At 34.6% G+C, this 14,301-nt stretch overlaps 3 protein-coding genes across 3 annotated transcripts; 2 read left to right on the top strand and 1 right to left on the bottom strand.

Annotated features, from left to right (window-relative positions):
• Window positions 1-2,746: 2,746 nt before the first annotated feature.
• Window positions 2,747-4,189, top strand: LOC110024599 (F-box/kelch-repeat protein SKIP30). The gene has a single exon (XM_020724659.1). The coding sequence runs from the start codon at window positions 2,889-2,891 to the stop codon at window positions 3,969-3,971; it is 1,083 nt and encodes a 360-aa protein (XP_020580318.1). The 5' UTR covers window positions 2,747-2,888; the 3' UTR covers window positions 3,972-4,189.
• A 1,939-nt stretch (window positions 4,190-6,128) lies between these two features.
• On the bottom strand, window positions 6,129-13,608 carry LOC110024595 (protein MARD1-like). The gene is made up of 4 exons (XM_020724655.1): window positions 13,428-13,608; window positions 11,329-11,981; window positions 7,973-8,033; window positions 6,129-6,247 (listed from the first exon to the last, which is right to left on the bottom strand). Exons 2-4 carry the CDS (start codon window positions 11,973-11,975, stop codon window positions 6,146-6,148), a joined length of 810 nt encoding a protein of 269 aa, XP_020580314.1. The 5' UTR covers window positions 11,976-11,981; window positions 13,428-13,608; the 3' UTR covers window positions 6,129-6,145.
• Window positions 6,390-7,247, top strand: LOC110024596 (uncharacterized N-acetyltransferase p20-like). The gene has a single exon (XM_020724656.1). The coding sequence runs from the start codon at window positions 6,480-6,482 to the stop codon at window positions 6,996-6,998; it is 519 nt and encodes a 172-aa protein (XP_020580315.1). The 5' UTR covers window positions 6,390-6,479; the 3' UTR covers window positions 6,999-7,247.
• Window positions 13,609-14,301: the final 693 nt, after the last annotated feature.

The raw sequence follows: 14,301 nt of genomic DNA, 5'->3' as shown, positions 1-14,301 counted from the left end.
TCAATAATGTTGTAGTTGCCCCCCTCGATGATAATTCCTCGCATTCGGTCAGCCAGTTTTCAATTATATCTTCTTATGTATCATAATGTAGGGGGGCTCAGTAAGAACCATGTGTTAAAAATGTTAAGTTTAGATGAATGTGTGATAAAATTAGAGAAGGCAGAGTGATGGATGTGTGATAAAATTAGAAAAGGCAGAGTGAAGTGCCAATAAAATGATAAATAGAATTGCAGAGTGAAGTGCCAATAAAAAATGATAAATAGAATTAAAAGGGTGAATGGAATGAGCGGTGGATATGAATAGACCAAACACAAGTTATTAAATAGCTATAAAATATGAAAAAATAAACTTGAAACTAGTGTTCACATGCACATATGTTGTGCAAGATGGTTTACATTGACTAGAATTTGCATGAAATTAACATGAAGGAATGAGAAAGAACTGATCATAATGCGAACACCAAATTGTAGGGTTAATAATGATGCCAATGATTGCATTTAGGAAAAGTAAATGAGAATATACTAGACACTAAAGTGTCTCTTGATAGACATTATTATGACTTTAATTGCTTATTGTACTGTTGTGTTGGCTTTTCAGTAGTGCAGACTTGCTTAATTTACATGATATTCATTTTCCGATCATATGATTTTATCTAGTTACTTTTTTATACAATGATTGGCTAAGTTTACTAATTTTGCACAGTTAGATCTTTAGAAAGTGTCAAAAATGGTCCCTTGACTCTTTTAGGGGGTCATTTTAATCCTAGAGTCTATAAAAGTGCTGATTTAGTCCCAAACATTATAATGGGGGATAAAATAGTCCTCTCTGACGATTATTTCAACCCATATTGCAAGAGTGTAGAGATTAATTTGACAATTTTTTAGACTTTAGGACTAAATTACGAGGGGACTATATTGACATTTTACTCGTTTATCTTCTATATGATTTGATTCATTTGTATCATTTTGTTGGAGGATGAAATACTTTCATGATGTAAAATTGGATATATGTAGAGTAGATAAAGGATGAAATACTTTCATGTTTTTTATATTCTTGGGGCTTTTAAATACATACAACAACAACAACAACAACAATAAAGCCTTAATTCTACTACGTGGGGTCGGCTACATGAATCCTTTTTCTCCATTGCGTCCTATTTAGTGTCATATTTTCATTTAGTTCTAGTAAATTAAATTAAGATCGTTCTAGTAAATTAAGATCATTTTTATACAATAAGCCCAAGCCTTCCTAGGTCTATCTCTGGCTTTTACATACATGGCTCCCAAAAATTTCATATTTACTTATCTCACACCTAAACTTTCACAATTACAAACATCATATGAAACGTAGCACTCATTATCACTTTTTAATAGTCAAATCCATGTTTTCATCCATAGGTACAGTGTTGTGTGTAAAAATGAAAGTTTAGACATGAGATCTGTAAATCCATAATAATTGGATGCTATGTATGTAATTATCCCTATATTCTTTTTATAGTTCTTGATATGTTTTGGTTTACACATCATAGTGCATGCACCATTTGTATTAGTTTTTTAACTTTTTGAGGATAATTTTATATGAGATTCCTTTTTCAAATGTGTAAAACGAGGTGGAGATTGAAATTTATCCTTGCCAGTTTTTTCTACAAGTTCATCTAAGGATGCTACTTGCTAATAATACTTGAAGTTCATAGAGCACACTATAGTCACTTGAAATTTAATCAATTTAGACACACATGCACGTGCGCTCGCACCCACACTATGATGCATCTCCTTTTTTGGCAATGATGATTATTATTTGTTGAACACACCATGCATAACCACATATTAGAAATGCAAGAAGTGTCAAAGTAGTTCCCTTATATTTTTTATGGGATCATTTTAGTCCCAAAGTCTATAAAAGTATTAGAGAGCTTAATGCTGATGGTGCCTCTTCGAAGCGATTCAGGAATTTCCCTCAATGAACTTTCATCCTTCTTTGGCCTGATTTCTAATTAGGAAGATTTACATACACACCATTTAATTCTCATGTATTTACATATTTAACATCCAAACTTCAATTTTTACACGCGAACTATCTTACCCATGCAGAAAAAAGTGTATTTCACTTTAGAGTTTAAAATGATGGTACTTTTTGTGATGTGAAAGATGAAAGATTTGGGCGGTATAAATGTAAAAAAGCAAAACTTTTAGGTTTTGGATACCTACATACGTAGGAATTGGTTGGTATGCATGTAAATGCCCCCCATCTAATGATATATTAGTGATGTCATCCACAAAGGAAGCTTTCAAATTTTCCTTCTTATTGTTTTACCAAACTGAGGACTATCTACATGTCTAGGGAATGTAAAGCCTCCCTTTTTTTAACAAGGCTTACAACTGAGTTACAATTATTCCCTATGCTATCATACCGCATTTTTTCCATATTTAAATGAGCTTGTATAGGTATAGGTATTTACTATTTTGGGCATTTGCAGAAATACGAGCCAATTCCTATGTATTTACATTTATAACCCTAAAGTTTACTTTTTTACATTTATATCACTTAAAATATCTTATTTCACATAAAAAATATCACCATTTTAACTTTTAACAAGTAAAAATGTACCTTTTTCATTCATAGCTAAGTTGTTATGTATGTAAAAATTGAAGTTTAGGTGTTAGATATGTAAATACATAGCGATTGAGTGGCATTTATATATCTTCATTGTTAGTTTCCTCAACTCTGCCCAACTTATATCTTTTATGCAATTAAGTATACATTAATTCAGATCTTAGTAAAATTCAGTACCATCATTTGCTGCTTCTGATCTTCATTTTGTCAGCTTTCCTAATTCCTCAACTCTTATTTCAGATTCTTCCCTCCATATCTTATGAGTGTTAATCCGAATGACCGGCGATATTATGTCCGGCCTTATCGAAGGTCTTCCTGATGCCGTCGCCCTTCATTGCCTCGCGCGAGTGCCCTTCTACTACCATCAAAACCTCCGGCTTGTTTGCAGATCATGGAGGGCTGCTCTCTGCAGCCCCGAGGTCTTCAAGGCTCGTCGCGAAGCCGGCACCTCAGAGGAGCTTCTCTGTGTTCTTGCCTTCCACCCCGAAAACATCTGGCAACTTTATGACCCATGCAGGGACCATTGGCTAACCCTCCCCGTCATGCCATCCCAGATCCGACACCTCGCCCGCTTCGGCGTGACCTCCGTCGACGGCAAGCTATTCGTGCTCGGCGGAGGCAGCGACCGAGTCGACCCGCTCACCGGCGATCATGACGGCATCTTTGCCACCAGCGAAGTCTGGTCCTACGATCCCTTCTACCACGAATGGTCTCGAAGAGCCAACATGCTCGTTCCTCGTGCAATGTTTGCTTGCTGCTCGCTGGATGGAAAAATCGTCGTCGCCGGAGGTTTCACCAGCTTCCGCAAATCAATTTCGAAGGCCGAGATCTATGACCCCGACACCGATTCATGGCGGTCTCTCCCCGATCTTCGTCACACCCATACCTCCGCCAGCTTCGGCGTCGTCATAGATGGCAAGATCCATGTTCTTCACAAAGGATTATCTGCAGTGCAGATTCTAGATGACGGCCAGCAATGGCGCGTCGTGGATTTCGGGTGGCTCCAAGGTCCGATGGCCGTCGTTCGGGACGAGCTCTATGTCCTCAACGGAGGCTTCATTCTGAAGCAGAGAAAGGGGAGCAGTCAGAAGGAGAAGGATGATAATACCTTGGTTGATAAGTTGGTGTCTTCCTCGCCGGAATTCAGAAGCCGAATTGGATTCGGAATGATTGGTCTCGGCGACGACCTGTACGTCATCGGCGGGGTGATCGGACCGGGGCCGACGAATCAGTTGATCAAGCAGCTTCGAGACGTCGATGTTCTATCGGTGAACACCAAATGGCCGATTTGGCGGCAGGCGTCGCCGATGACTCGATGCAGCGGGAGCATTCTGGGCTGTGCTGTGCTCAAAATTTGATTCATATCTCTATGTAGAGTGACATTGTATTTCTATGGGGAATTACAGAGAAGTAGGCATTTTATCATTTTTCATACTTTTAAAAAAGTGATTTTTATGTTGTTCAGGGGAAGTTTGATTCTGAAAATGATGATGATTGTTGTTGTTGCTGTTTTATTCAGTGTGAATTTATCAATGTGGAGCAGAAATTAAAACTTGAGGCATTGGCTTTGTGTGTGAATCAGAATGGCTTTGTTTCTGCTGATGGAAACTATTTTGTTGAAGGGAGAATTACATACATACCCCTCAATTCATATGTATTTACAAATCTAACACTGCACATTTATAATATTTTGTTATTAAACCCCCATGCATAAAACGGTTTATATCATTTTTAAAAATTTAACGATAGATGTATTTTTTATGTGATTTTAATTATTTGAGTGGTATGTATGTAAATATGAAATTTTAAAGCGTTGGATGGTATTTATGTAAATGCTATAATGGTATTTGGTTTGATTTATGGTAAAACTATGATATTTCAATTGAAATAGTTTAAATATATGATTTATTAAACTTGAATTAATGCATGATTTTTACATGTATTAGAGGATTATTTTTTAAAGTGAAATATATGATTAAGATACTACTTTTTTATAAAAAAAAAAATTTACGTCATTTGATTATTCTTGATTAATTCATGGTATTGATTAATTATTAAATTATTTGAAAATTTGGTTTAATATATTTAAATTCTAGAGACTTATTTACTTTTTAAAATACTTTGAGCCTGCGTTTCCCAAATTTTGATTTTTTCAATTTAACAAAGAGAGAATATTTGATAATAATTATTTATTTATTTATTTTTTAAGCGTGGCCTACTAAGGACGACTAAGGACCACATGCTCAACTGGCCGGCCCACATGTACCAGGAGGACGTTGCGCTTCAAATGGATAAATAGTAGATCACCCTTAAAAATATATCGAACCAGATCCACTCGAAAAAACATGTCCCACCCTGATAGTTCAAGAAAATAAAATAGATATTCCAGTTCTATAATGGTTGATGTGGATCCTCAGTAAGTAGTCGTCCGGTCTAATGCCCGCCTGGCCGCACAACCGACCAAGTTGATGGCCGTCAGGACTAACAGCCACTCGGCCTCACAGTCGCTTAGTCTGAGGGCTGTCAGGCCCAACAACCACCCTGTCTGAGAACCGCCAGACTTAAGGGCCGTCCCTCCTCACAGTTGCCTAGATTGAGGGTTGCCCGACCTAACAACTACCCTTCCACATCCATGGGCCTCACAAGCCATATCTATGTACGAACTAAAATACCCCCACCATACCTACATACTTTAGGAGTATATTGTGTAATTGTACGATGACCGATTCCTATAAATAAATGGTCCTCATAAATAAGTGTTATGCAAAGTTAGTATTCATTATTGTATTACTCTCTCTCTCTCTCTCTCTTCCCTCACTATGTGTAGCTCTCAAATTCAACAACAACATTTTAAACTTATTATTTATATTTATATTATCCAAAATTTTCATATAACATTAAAAATATTAATTTTATATTAAGATACAAACACTTTCTAATTTACAATCTTATATTTTAATAAATTAACTATTTATGCCACATTTATGACAACAAAATACATTTTTTCAATTGTTGTAACTTCCCACGCAAGTTGCAGCTGCCGGCCAAGTGGCCACGTTATTATGATGTGAAATCATTTTCGTGACCCGACGTTTTTCTTTATTTACATATCTACTCAAAATTTCATATTTAAGTTTATAATATTCAAAATTTTTAAATCACATAAATACCAATTTGTATATGAAATTGTAAATATCAACTTTAAATGTAAGACATGCAAATACATAAAAATTGAATGATATGTCACGATCTGTTTGGAGCAGCTTGTCATGAAATGCAGCCCGTAGATCGATCCGCGGCCTGCGTTTAGTGTAAAAAACTCAAACGCGACAAACAACATTTTCAAAAACACACAAACCAGCGTTTAGTGTAAAAAACTCAAACGCGACAGACAATATTTTCAAAAACACGCAAACTAAACGGTTAAGCGGTGTTTTCAAAAAAACTGCAGCACTTATAAGCTGATCAAACGGACCCTAAATTAAAATTTAAGAGTTAAATATACTCTCATATTGTGCTCTATAAAAGTAACTCATGTTGCAAAATATCTCTCCTTCAAGCCTCCTAATGAGAGTATAAAGGGAGGTTTCTTCAAGCTAGCAGACAGTGATCCACAGTGCGACGAATTCTCCATTTCTTTTTAAAGAAAAGTCGCGTGTGCTAAAAATGGAAGTTTAGATGCAAATATATAAAAACATGGGAATTGAGGGGTATGAATGTAAATTTTCCATTCAATATATTTTTTTGACCGTTGGTTTCCAGTCAAAAAAGCCGGCCGTTCTAAGTCACCAAGTCATCTCTCCCTCTCCCCTTCTATAAAACAGATCAAAGACTCAAAACAAACCAGAGCAACAACAACCCCATCAATGGCACCTCCGGTGATCCTCCGGAGATTCGAACTCTCCGACCTCGATCACTTTTGGGTTTGGGCCTCCGACGAGCGCGTCGCCGCCACCTGCACTTGGGAAGCTTACGAAAGCAAAGACGATCTCCGGCAGTTCATGGAGGAGAACGTCCTCACTAACCCATGGTTCCGCGCGATTGTCGTCGGCGGCCGGCCGGTCGGCGCGGTGTCGATAAAATTTTCTGAGGAGGGTGGCGGTCAGTGCCGCGGCGAGATAGGGTACGTGTTGGCGAGGGAGTGGTGGGGGAAAGGGGTGGCGACGGCGGCGGCAAGGCTGGCGACGGAGGCTGCGTTGTCGGAAATAGAAGGATTGGAGAGAGTTGAGGGATTGGTGGAGAAGGGGAACAAGGCTTCTCAGAGGGTTTTGGAGAAGGTGGGGTTTCAGAGGGAGGGGGTGCTGAGAAAGTATTGTTGGATGAAGGGGGGGATGAGGGATATGGTCATGTATGGTTTCATAAGGGGAGATAGATTTCTAATTTGAATGATTTATTTGTGCAATACTTTTTGTTATTTGTTTGTTTGAGATTGAGGAGAGAATATTACATATGAAGTCAGGATGTATTCGAATTTTATGTACAATATTATTGTATAATGTTGTACACATGTTATCTGTTTGTTTGAGGTTGTCAGGACGCATCCAGACTTCATGTACGATATTATTGTATATTATTGCAGAGCATGTGTACAACAATATACAATATTGTTGTACATGAAACTTAGATGCATACAAACTTCGCACGTAATAATTTTTCCAGTTCCTGAGTGATTTGTTTTAATGGAGAAGAAGGATCAAATTACGATGAATTATTATTATTATTTTATTTTTCTTATTTTTGGAGGCTTTTATATCGAATTTTAGGGGAAAAAAAACATAAAATTTCATGTTTTGAATGTTAAGCTTAGATATGATAAATTATGATTAGTAACTAAACATTACATTATTTAAAAGGAGAATTTAAGTACATACGACACAATTTTTATATATTTACATATATAACATTTAAGCTTTTATATTTACTCAACACCTAAATCTTTAAATATGACACCAAAAAAATACTACTATAACTAATTTTTTAAAAGTGAAATATACTTTGTCATGCATAGATCTTTAATACCAAAATGGTATAAATGTAAATATCAAACTTTAGGTGCTAGATATATAAATGAAGCAAAAATTTGTGGTATGCATGCAAATTTCCCTATTGAAAATTACCAAGTAAAGCTCTTCAAGCATTAAATTAGAAAGTTCAAATTATTAAAGCCTCCTTTCATTGTAAGCAAAACAAGCAAAACAAAAAAAAACATAAAAAAGCCTTCTTCTATACTCTCATATTGTGCTCTATAAAAGTAACTCATGTTGCAAAATATCTCTCCTTCAAGCCTCCTAATAAAAGTATAAAGGGAGGTTTCTTCAAGCTAGGGAGACAGTGATCCACAGTGCGACGAATTCTCCATTTGATCCTCGAAAAGCATTTGTTCATTTCGACACACGTTACTACAGAGCACCGTTTCTCGTCTACAATCGAAAATAGATGCATCAGTCATTCTAAATCATCGAAAAAGAAGCAACAAGTAAAAGCTTGAATGAAAATTTCAACATTCATGTCAACAAAATGATTTAGGAAATTTAATTACAAACCATAAGATTTTTATGTATTTACATATGTAACAAGTAATCTTAAACTTTCATATTTATATGTACGACACTTTAGTGTCATAAACCTACGCAGGGAAATGTGTATTTTCCTTTCAAAAAGTAAGTAATAATTGATGCGATATTAAGGATTTAAATACTATGCATGTAAAGATGAATTTTGGTGTTAGATATGTAAATAGATAAGAATTGTGTGGTTATGTATGTAAATGTCACAACGATTTATTTAAGTTTAAAGCATAACAAAACAATAACAACAATAACAAACCCTTATCCCACTAAGTGGGGTCGGCTATATGAATCCTTTTCCTTCATTGAGTCGTATTGAGTGACATATTTTCATTTAATTCTAATAAATTAAGATCATTTTTTAATACAATATGTCCAAGTTTTTCAGGTCCATTAATAAATTAAGATCATTTTTTATACAATATGTCCAAGTTTTTCAGGTCTATCTCTGTTTTCCTTAACATAAGTTGAATCTAAAACATCTACTCTCCTAACTGAATAATCAGAGGGTCGACGTTTAATGCAACCAAACCATCTAAGACGGCTCTGTCTAATCTTATATGCACCTGGAGCTACATCAACCGTGCAACCCTATCACGGATATATTCTTTTCACATTTTGTCTCTAAGTGTCAAGCCACTAATCCGCCTAAGCATTCTCATCTCAGGAACACTTAATTCCATGTTATGCTTCTCTTTTAAAAGCCAACATTATGTGCCATAGAGCATTGCAGGTCCTTTAAAAGCCAACATTTTAAGCCAACATTCTGTGCCATAGAGCATTGCAGGTCTTTTAAAAGCCAACATTCTGTACATCCACATCTATATCATCATCACTTTGAACAATAAACCCGAGATATATGAAACGTTCATACCTTTTAATGATTTAATCACCCATAGTTATAACTCTGCTACTACAGTTGTTACTACTAAAATTACATTCCATGTATTCAGTTTTAGATCTACTCCAATGAAGGCCTTTAGACTCGAATGTGGATCTCCAAAATTGAAGTTTTTCTTGTACTCTTTCTCTAGTCTTATCTACAAGAAGGATATCATCAGCGAAAAACATACGCCAAGATACATCCTCCTAACATCCTCCTGTAAATGTCTAATACAACATAACAAAGTAGAAGCAAAAATGTGAATTTTAACAGTACTGTCAACAAAATGGTTTCATATGATTGGTAGTAAAAAATAGTTGTCGATTTTACTATTTAGTGCTACTTGATTTTGGTCCTATATAACAAGTGATTGTTGTTTATCTAGCATCTGAAATCAATGATAACATTATAATTAATGAGGATTTGGATTTACATACATACCACATAATTCTTATGTATTTGCATATAAAATACCCAAACATTAATATTTATTTATATAACTTTTAAATTTTTAACATCACATACAAAATGCCACTAGACATTGAAAAATTGGATTTATGATGATGAAGATGATGATGATGCTTGTTCTTTTATGCTTAAAATTGAGAGATATTACTGTTTTCTATCAAAAAGATTTAAAATGAGGAAGTTTTACATACATACCAATCAATTCCTATGTATTTGCATATCTAATAGCTAACCTTGAATTTTTTACATGCCTGCCTTACCTATGTATGAAAATGTGTATTTCGTTTTTTAAAAGTTAAAATAGTGGTTTTTTTTAAATTTTTTTGGTATGAAAGATTTTGGTGGTATAAGTATAAGAAGTTAAGCTTGGGTGTTAGTTAGGTATGTAAACATATAAGAATTGGGTGGCATCTATGTTGAAGTGAAAAAAAAATCGCAAGAAGATTCAAGAACACAAGAGATTTAAGATGTTTGGCAATGTGCCTACGTCCTCAAGAGCAGAGTGACAGTTTCTATTCCATAAGTGAAAAATCGGTTCTCATATGGTTACACACACACACACACACACACACAGGCACACACACAACCCTTAGTGAAATTACAAAAATACCCTTGTACTGTATCGCGGGGCTGTTACCCCCAACCTACTTAACAAAACTCTCCCATTTAGACAAATGCTTCCACTCCGCTCCAACATCTGTCCCTTATATGGTATATGAGCCATACCTAACATATGCCGATGCTCAAAATTACGCATTTAGGGTTCTTATTTGTTGCATCTTTCTTAAATGCCTTTGATATTCATTTCAGAGGAAAGAAACAATTTTGTTGACATACATGTAAAAAATTTGCATTAATGCTTTGTCTCTTGTTTCGTTTCTGATTTTATAAACTATGATATGCAATTAACATAAAGATATTGAGTGGTATGCATATAAATGCCCCTTATTAATATTATTACTATAGGTAATTTTAAATAAAAGAACATACTTTTATTCACTTTTTGAAAAATAAACAATGAAATTGAATTCCATAACTCTAGGAGACAAATGCCCATTAACAAAACTAGATTGGGAAAACTAAGCATATCAAGGTAGAATTCAAAAGCAAAGAGTCACATCTATTAAAAATTTAATGCTTTATACACCACCACCAACAACAAGCCTTTAATCCACTAAGTGGGGTCAGCTACATGAATCCTTTTTCTCCATTGTGTCCTATTGAGTGTCATATTTTCATTTAATTCTAATAAATTAAGATAATTTTCTATACAACAGGTCCTGGTCTTTTTAGGTCTACCCATAGCTTTCTTATCATAAGTCGAATCTAAAGCACCTATTATCCTAATCAGATCATCAAAATGTGATGAAACTATCTAAGACGATTCTCTCTAATCTTGTTTGTCACTGAAGCTACAACAACCCTTTCATGGATATAATTGTTTCACATTTTGTCTCTAATAATCAAGCCAACCATTCACCTAAGAATTCTCATCTCAGCAACATTTAACTTAGTTTTATGCTTGTTTTTTATAGGTCAACATTCTACGCCATAAAACATTGCACGTCTTACCACCATCTTGTAAAATTTTTCTCTAAGCGGTACTTTCCTATCACACAATCGGCCCTATGCATTCCTCCACTTCAACAATCCAACTTGAATTCTACTAATAACATCCCCGTCTATATCACCATCACTTTGAACAGTAGACCCGAGATATCTAAAATGTTCACTCATATTCATGATTTTAACGCTTTACAAATTTAAAAAAAGAAAATGAATAAGATGGAGGCAAACCTGAACATGAAAATATCATCTCCTTCCCCAAGATTCTTCTTGCAAGCATTACAAAAAGCCAAGAAATCATTAGAAGAATCCCCACTTGCTCCATCCATGGAGATCCTGATCTCCTTCCTCAGAGAATTGAAGCCATTCCCACAGTTCTCCATGATCCAAGTATCAAAAATATGAGTTGTCCTCGGATTTGGTCCATGAGAAATCACACGAGTATAATCCTCAGATTTCTCCATCTCAGTCGCCGAAAGACATAAGATTGGTGGCGGCGGCTCCGGCGAAGATCTTGAAGGAGAAAGTAATGACGCCATAGCTAACTGTGAACTCCTGTTCTTGACACCAAACTCAATTACAGGTTTCCTAACAATTTTATCATCAATGAGATCATCGAGAATTCTGAGGCCAACGGTTTTCGAGTTGCTAAGATCCCATGAATGATGCTTAGTTGCAGAGAAGGATTTTACTTCTAAAATAGAGGTTGGGCTCATTTCAGAAGTTTGCTCCATTTTAGAAGTTTCAGCATCAGAGAAGCTCATAAATAGCACAGGTGATGGAAAATGAGAGGAACGTGAACTGTGATCAGACATCAGAGCTTGTTTGCTGTTAATAGCGGTTGATCTCTTCATCATCATAGGAACCTTTAGACTCATAGATTACTACAGGGAAAGATATGGATCTATCAGCCATGGTTATATAAGGTCAGTTTCATTGGCTGAACTCAGGAGTTCAGTTAAAGTTTCAAACAAAATTCGGAGTTTCAACAAAAGCTCATGAATTTTAAATGAAATTTTCTTGAATCTTTGAATTGAACACTAATTAGCAGTATATGTTAGTTCTTGATACAAACTCTCTTCTTAGTTCGTTATAATCAACAATTTGAGGATGCTGACAACTCCATAAATTAAGTCAGGGAAAAATAGAGAAGAGAACTCATAATTAGCAGTATATGTTAGTTCTTGATACAAACTCGCTTCTTAGTTCGTTATAATCAACAATTCGAGGATGCTGACAACTCCATAAATTAAGTCGGGGAAAAATAGAGAAGAAAACTCGGATTGAGAATGGTAAATAACAATTTGAGGATGTCGTCAATTCCAGAAACAAGGAGGAGGAGAAGAAACACAAAATAAGAGAAAATATTACATCATTTTTCCATTCTTCGATGTGCTCTAATAGGGGCTATGCAAAGAAATACAATATTACTAATTCATTGTTAACTAATCGTATAACTATCTAACAACTTTATCAACCTACCACAAGAAATAATTCTTAAGTATTTATATCTCACACCTAAAATTTCATATTTAGATACATAGCACTCAAACCTTTAATATCCATGCGGTTTTAAGTACCGGTATGTAATATGAAACGTTGGGGGCGAGATATGCAAATACATAAATACAAAGAATTGACTGTAAGAAGTTTATTTTCATCACAAAATTTCAAAGTAAATAGCAGGAAGTTGATAAAACAAAGAAGTGAAAAACCAAGAAGAAGCAAACCATTAGTAAACCTTGAGAGAATTAAATCATTAAATCATGATGAATTCATTGGCTATTTGTTTCATGATTTGAAATCCTTAAATCCTTAGGGTCTGTCTAGTAACAACTTTAGTAAATCATGTAATTCCAGATTTACTAAATTCTAGTAAATCCAGTATTTAAAATTCACAAAATTCTGTCTGATAGGACTTAAGCTGAATCTCACTTAAATCCATTGCAGTAAACAGAACAAAATCTCTAATCCATTCTGCTTTTCTCTTAGAGACATATCACCAAACACTTGAGCTACAAAGAAGAAACAGACCAAAAAAATTGATACAACAAGAAATAAAAGAATATTGAATAAAAATCTTAAGAAAATTCACCTATTCAGATTCAATAAATGCTGATTATTATCCTCATTCAAACCAACAAGTGATTAACAAACATACAAAACAAGCCAAAGTTATCGCCTTTGTGTTCTAAAACACCTCTACATCTTCTTCCACACTGAACCAGTAAGAAAATCAAGCTAAAAAAACAGATTTTTATCCAAATAAAAAGAGATTAAAAAGCTAAAAACAAATAAAAAATTGATTTTTTTTTTTTGTTTTTTCTTACCAGTAGTTGCTCAACTCCCACAGCTGCTGCGTTTGCAGATTGAAAAATTATAGAAAATCCAATGAGAGAAAAACAAAATTTCAATTTTTTTCTTACTTCTCCATTGAGTCATTCCATGGACAATGGGTGTTTATTTAAACTGGAAGTCTGTGGGTTGGCTCCGCTAGAGTGAGGAGGAAGAGTGAGGGAATTGAAGGAGGATATGCATACATGTGTATATTAATATCATTTATTATAGTTCTGACCTTTAGCATGGAATTGGTTATAACTTTAATCCATCATAAATTGAGGGTGAAAGCTTATTTTTCATTAATTATGTCTGAAATTTTTTGTTTAATTATTTAAAGTTGTTTTATTAAAGAAATGATTCAGCTTTTTAACCCAAATAAGAAAAATCCAATTTTAAGGTTTTATTTTATTTTTTATTTTTTTTATCTGACAAGGTTAAGAGAAAGAAATAATGTTAGGACCCATTTGCTTATTTGAAAAGAAATAAAATATAAAAATAAATCAATGTACACCAAATAAAATAGTTTTTATTTTTAATCTCAAATTGTCAAACATAAATTTTGACATATTCATTTAGCAAAAAATATTCCGAGCCCCCATAGCTTTGATTTTTGCAATATACAAAAATTGATCAAATTCGAACTAAATCTTGTGTGAATCAAGCTGTTAAAACAATATTTGGAGGTTTTGGTTTGTTATTTAGAGAGTCAAATGAACTTCATGTTTGACGCGTCTGTATTCAAATCGAGTGTCTTGACTGGAGGAATCCAACAGGTCCTAGAACTCCTAATTTCAAATTCATTAATGTCATCAGATCATAAAAAATCTCCTATGATCAAGAGGAATCAACATGGGTCGTTCGATT

This window comes from Phalaenopsis equestris, unplaced genomic scaffold (assembly GCF_001263595.1).
Source record: "Phalaenopsis equestris unplaced genomic scaffold, ASM126359v1 Scaffold000261, whole genome shotgun sequence".
Taxonomy (NCBI): Eukaryota; Viridiplantae; Streptophyta; class Magnoliopsida; order Asparagales; family Orchidaceae; genus Phalaenopsis; species Phalaenopsis equestris.
The sequence above is the reverse complement of the archived record's forward strand: the minus strand, read 5'-3'. Positions and strand labels throughout refer to the sequence as shown.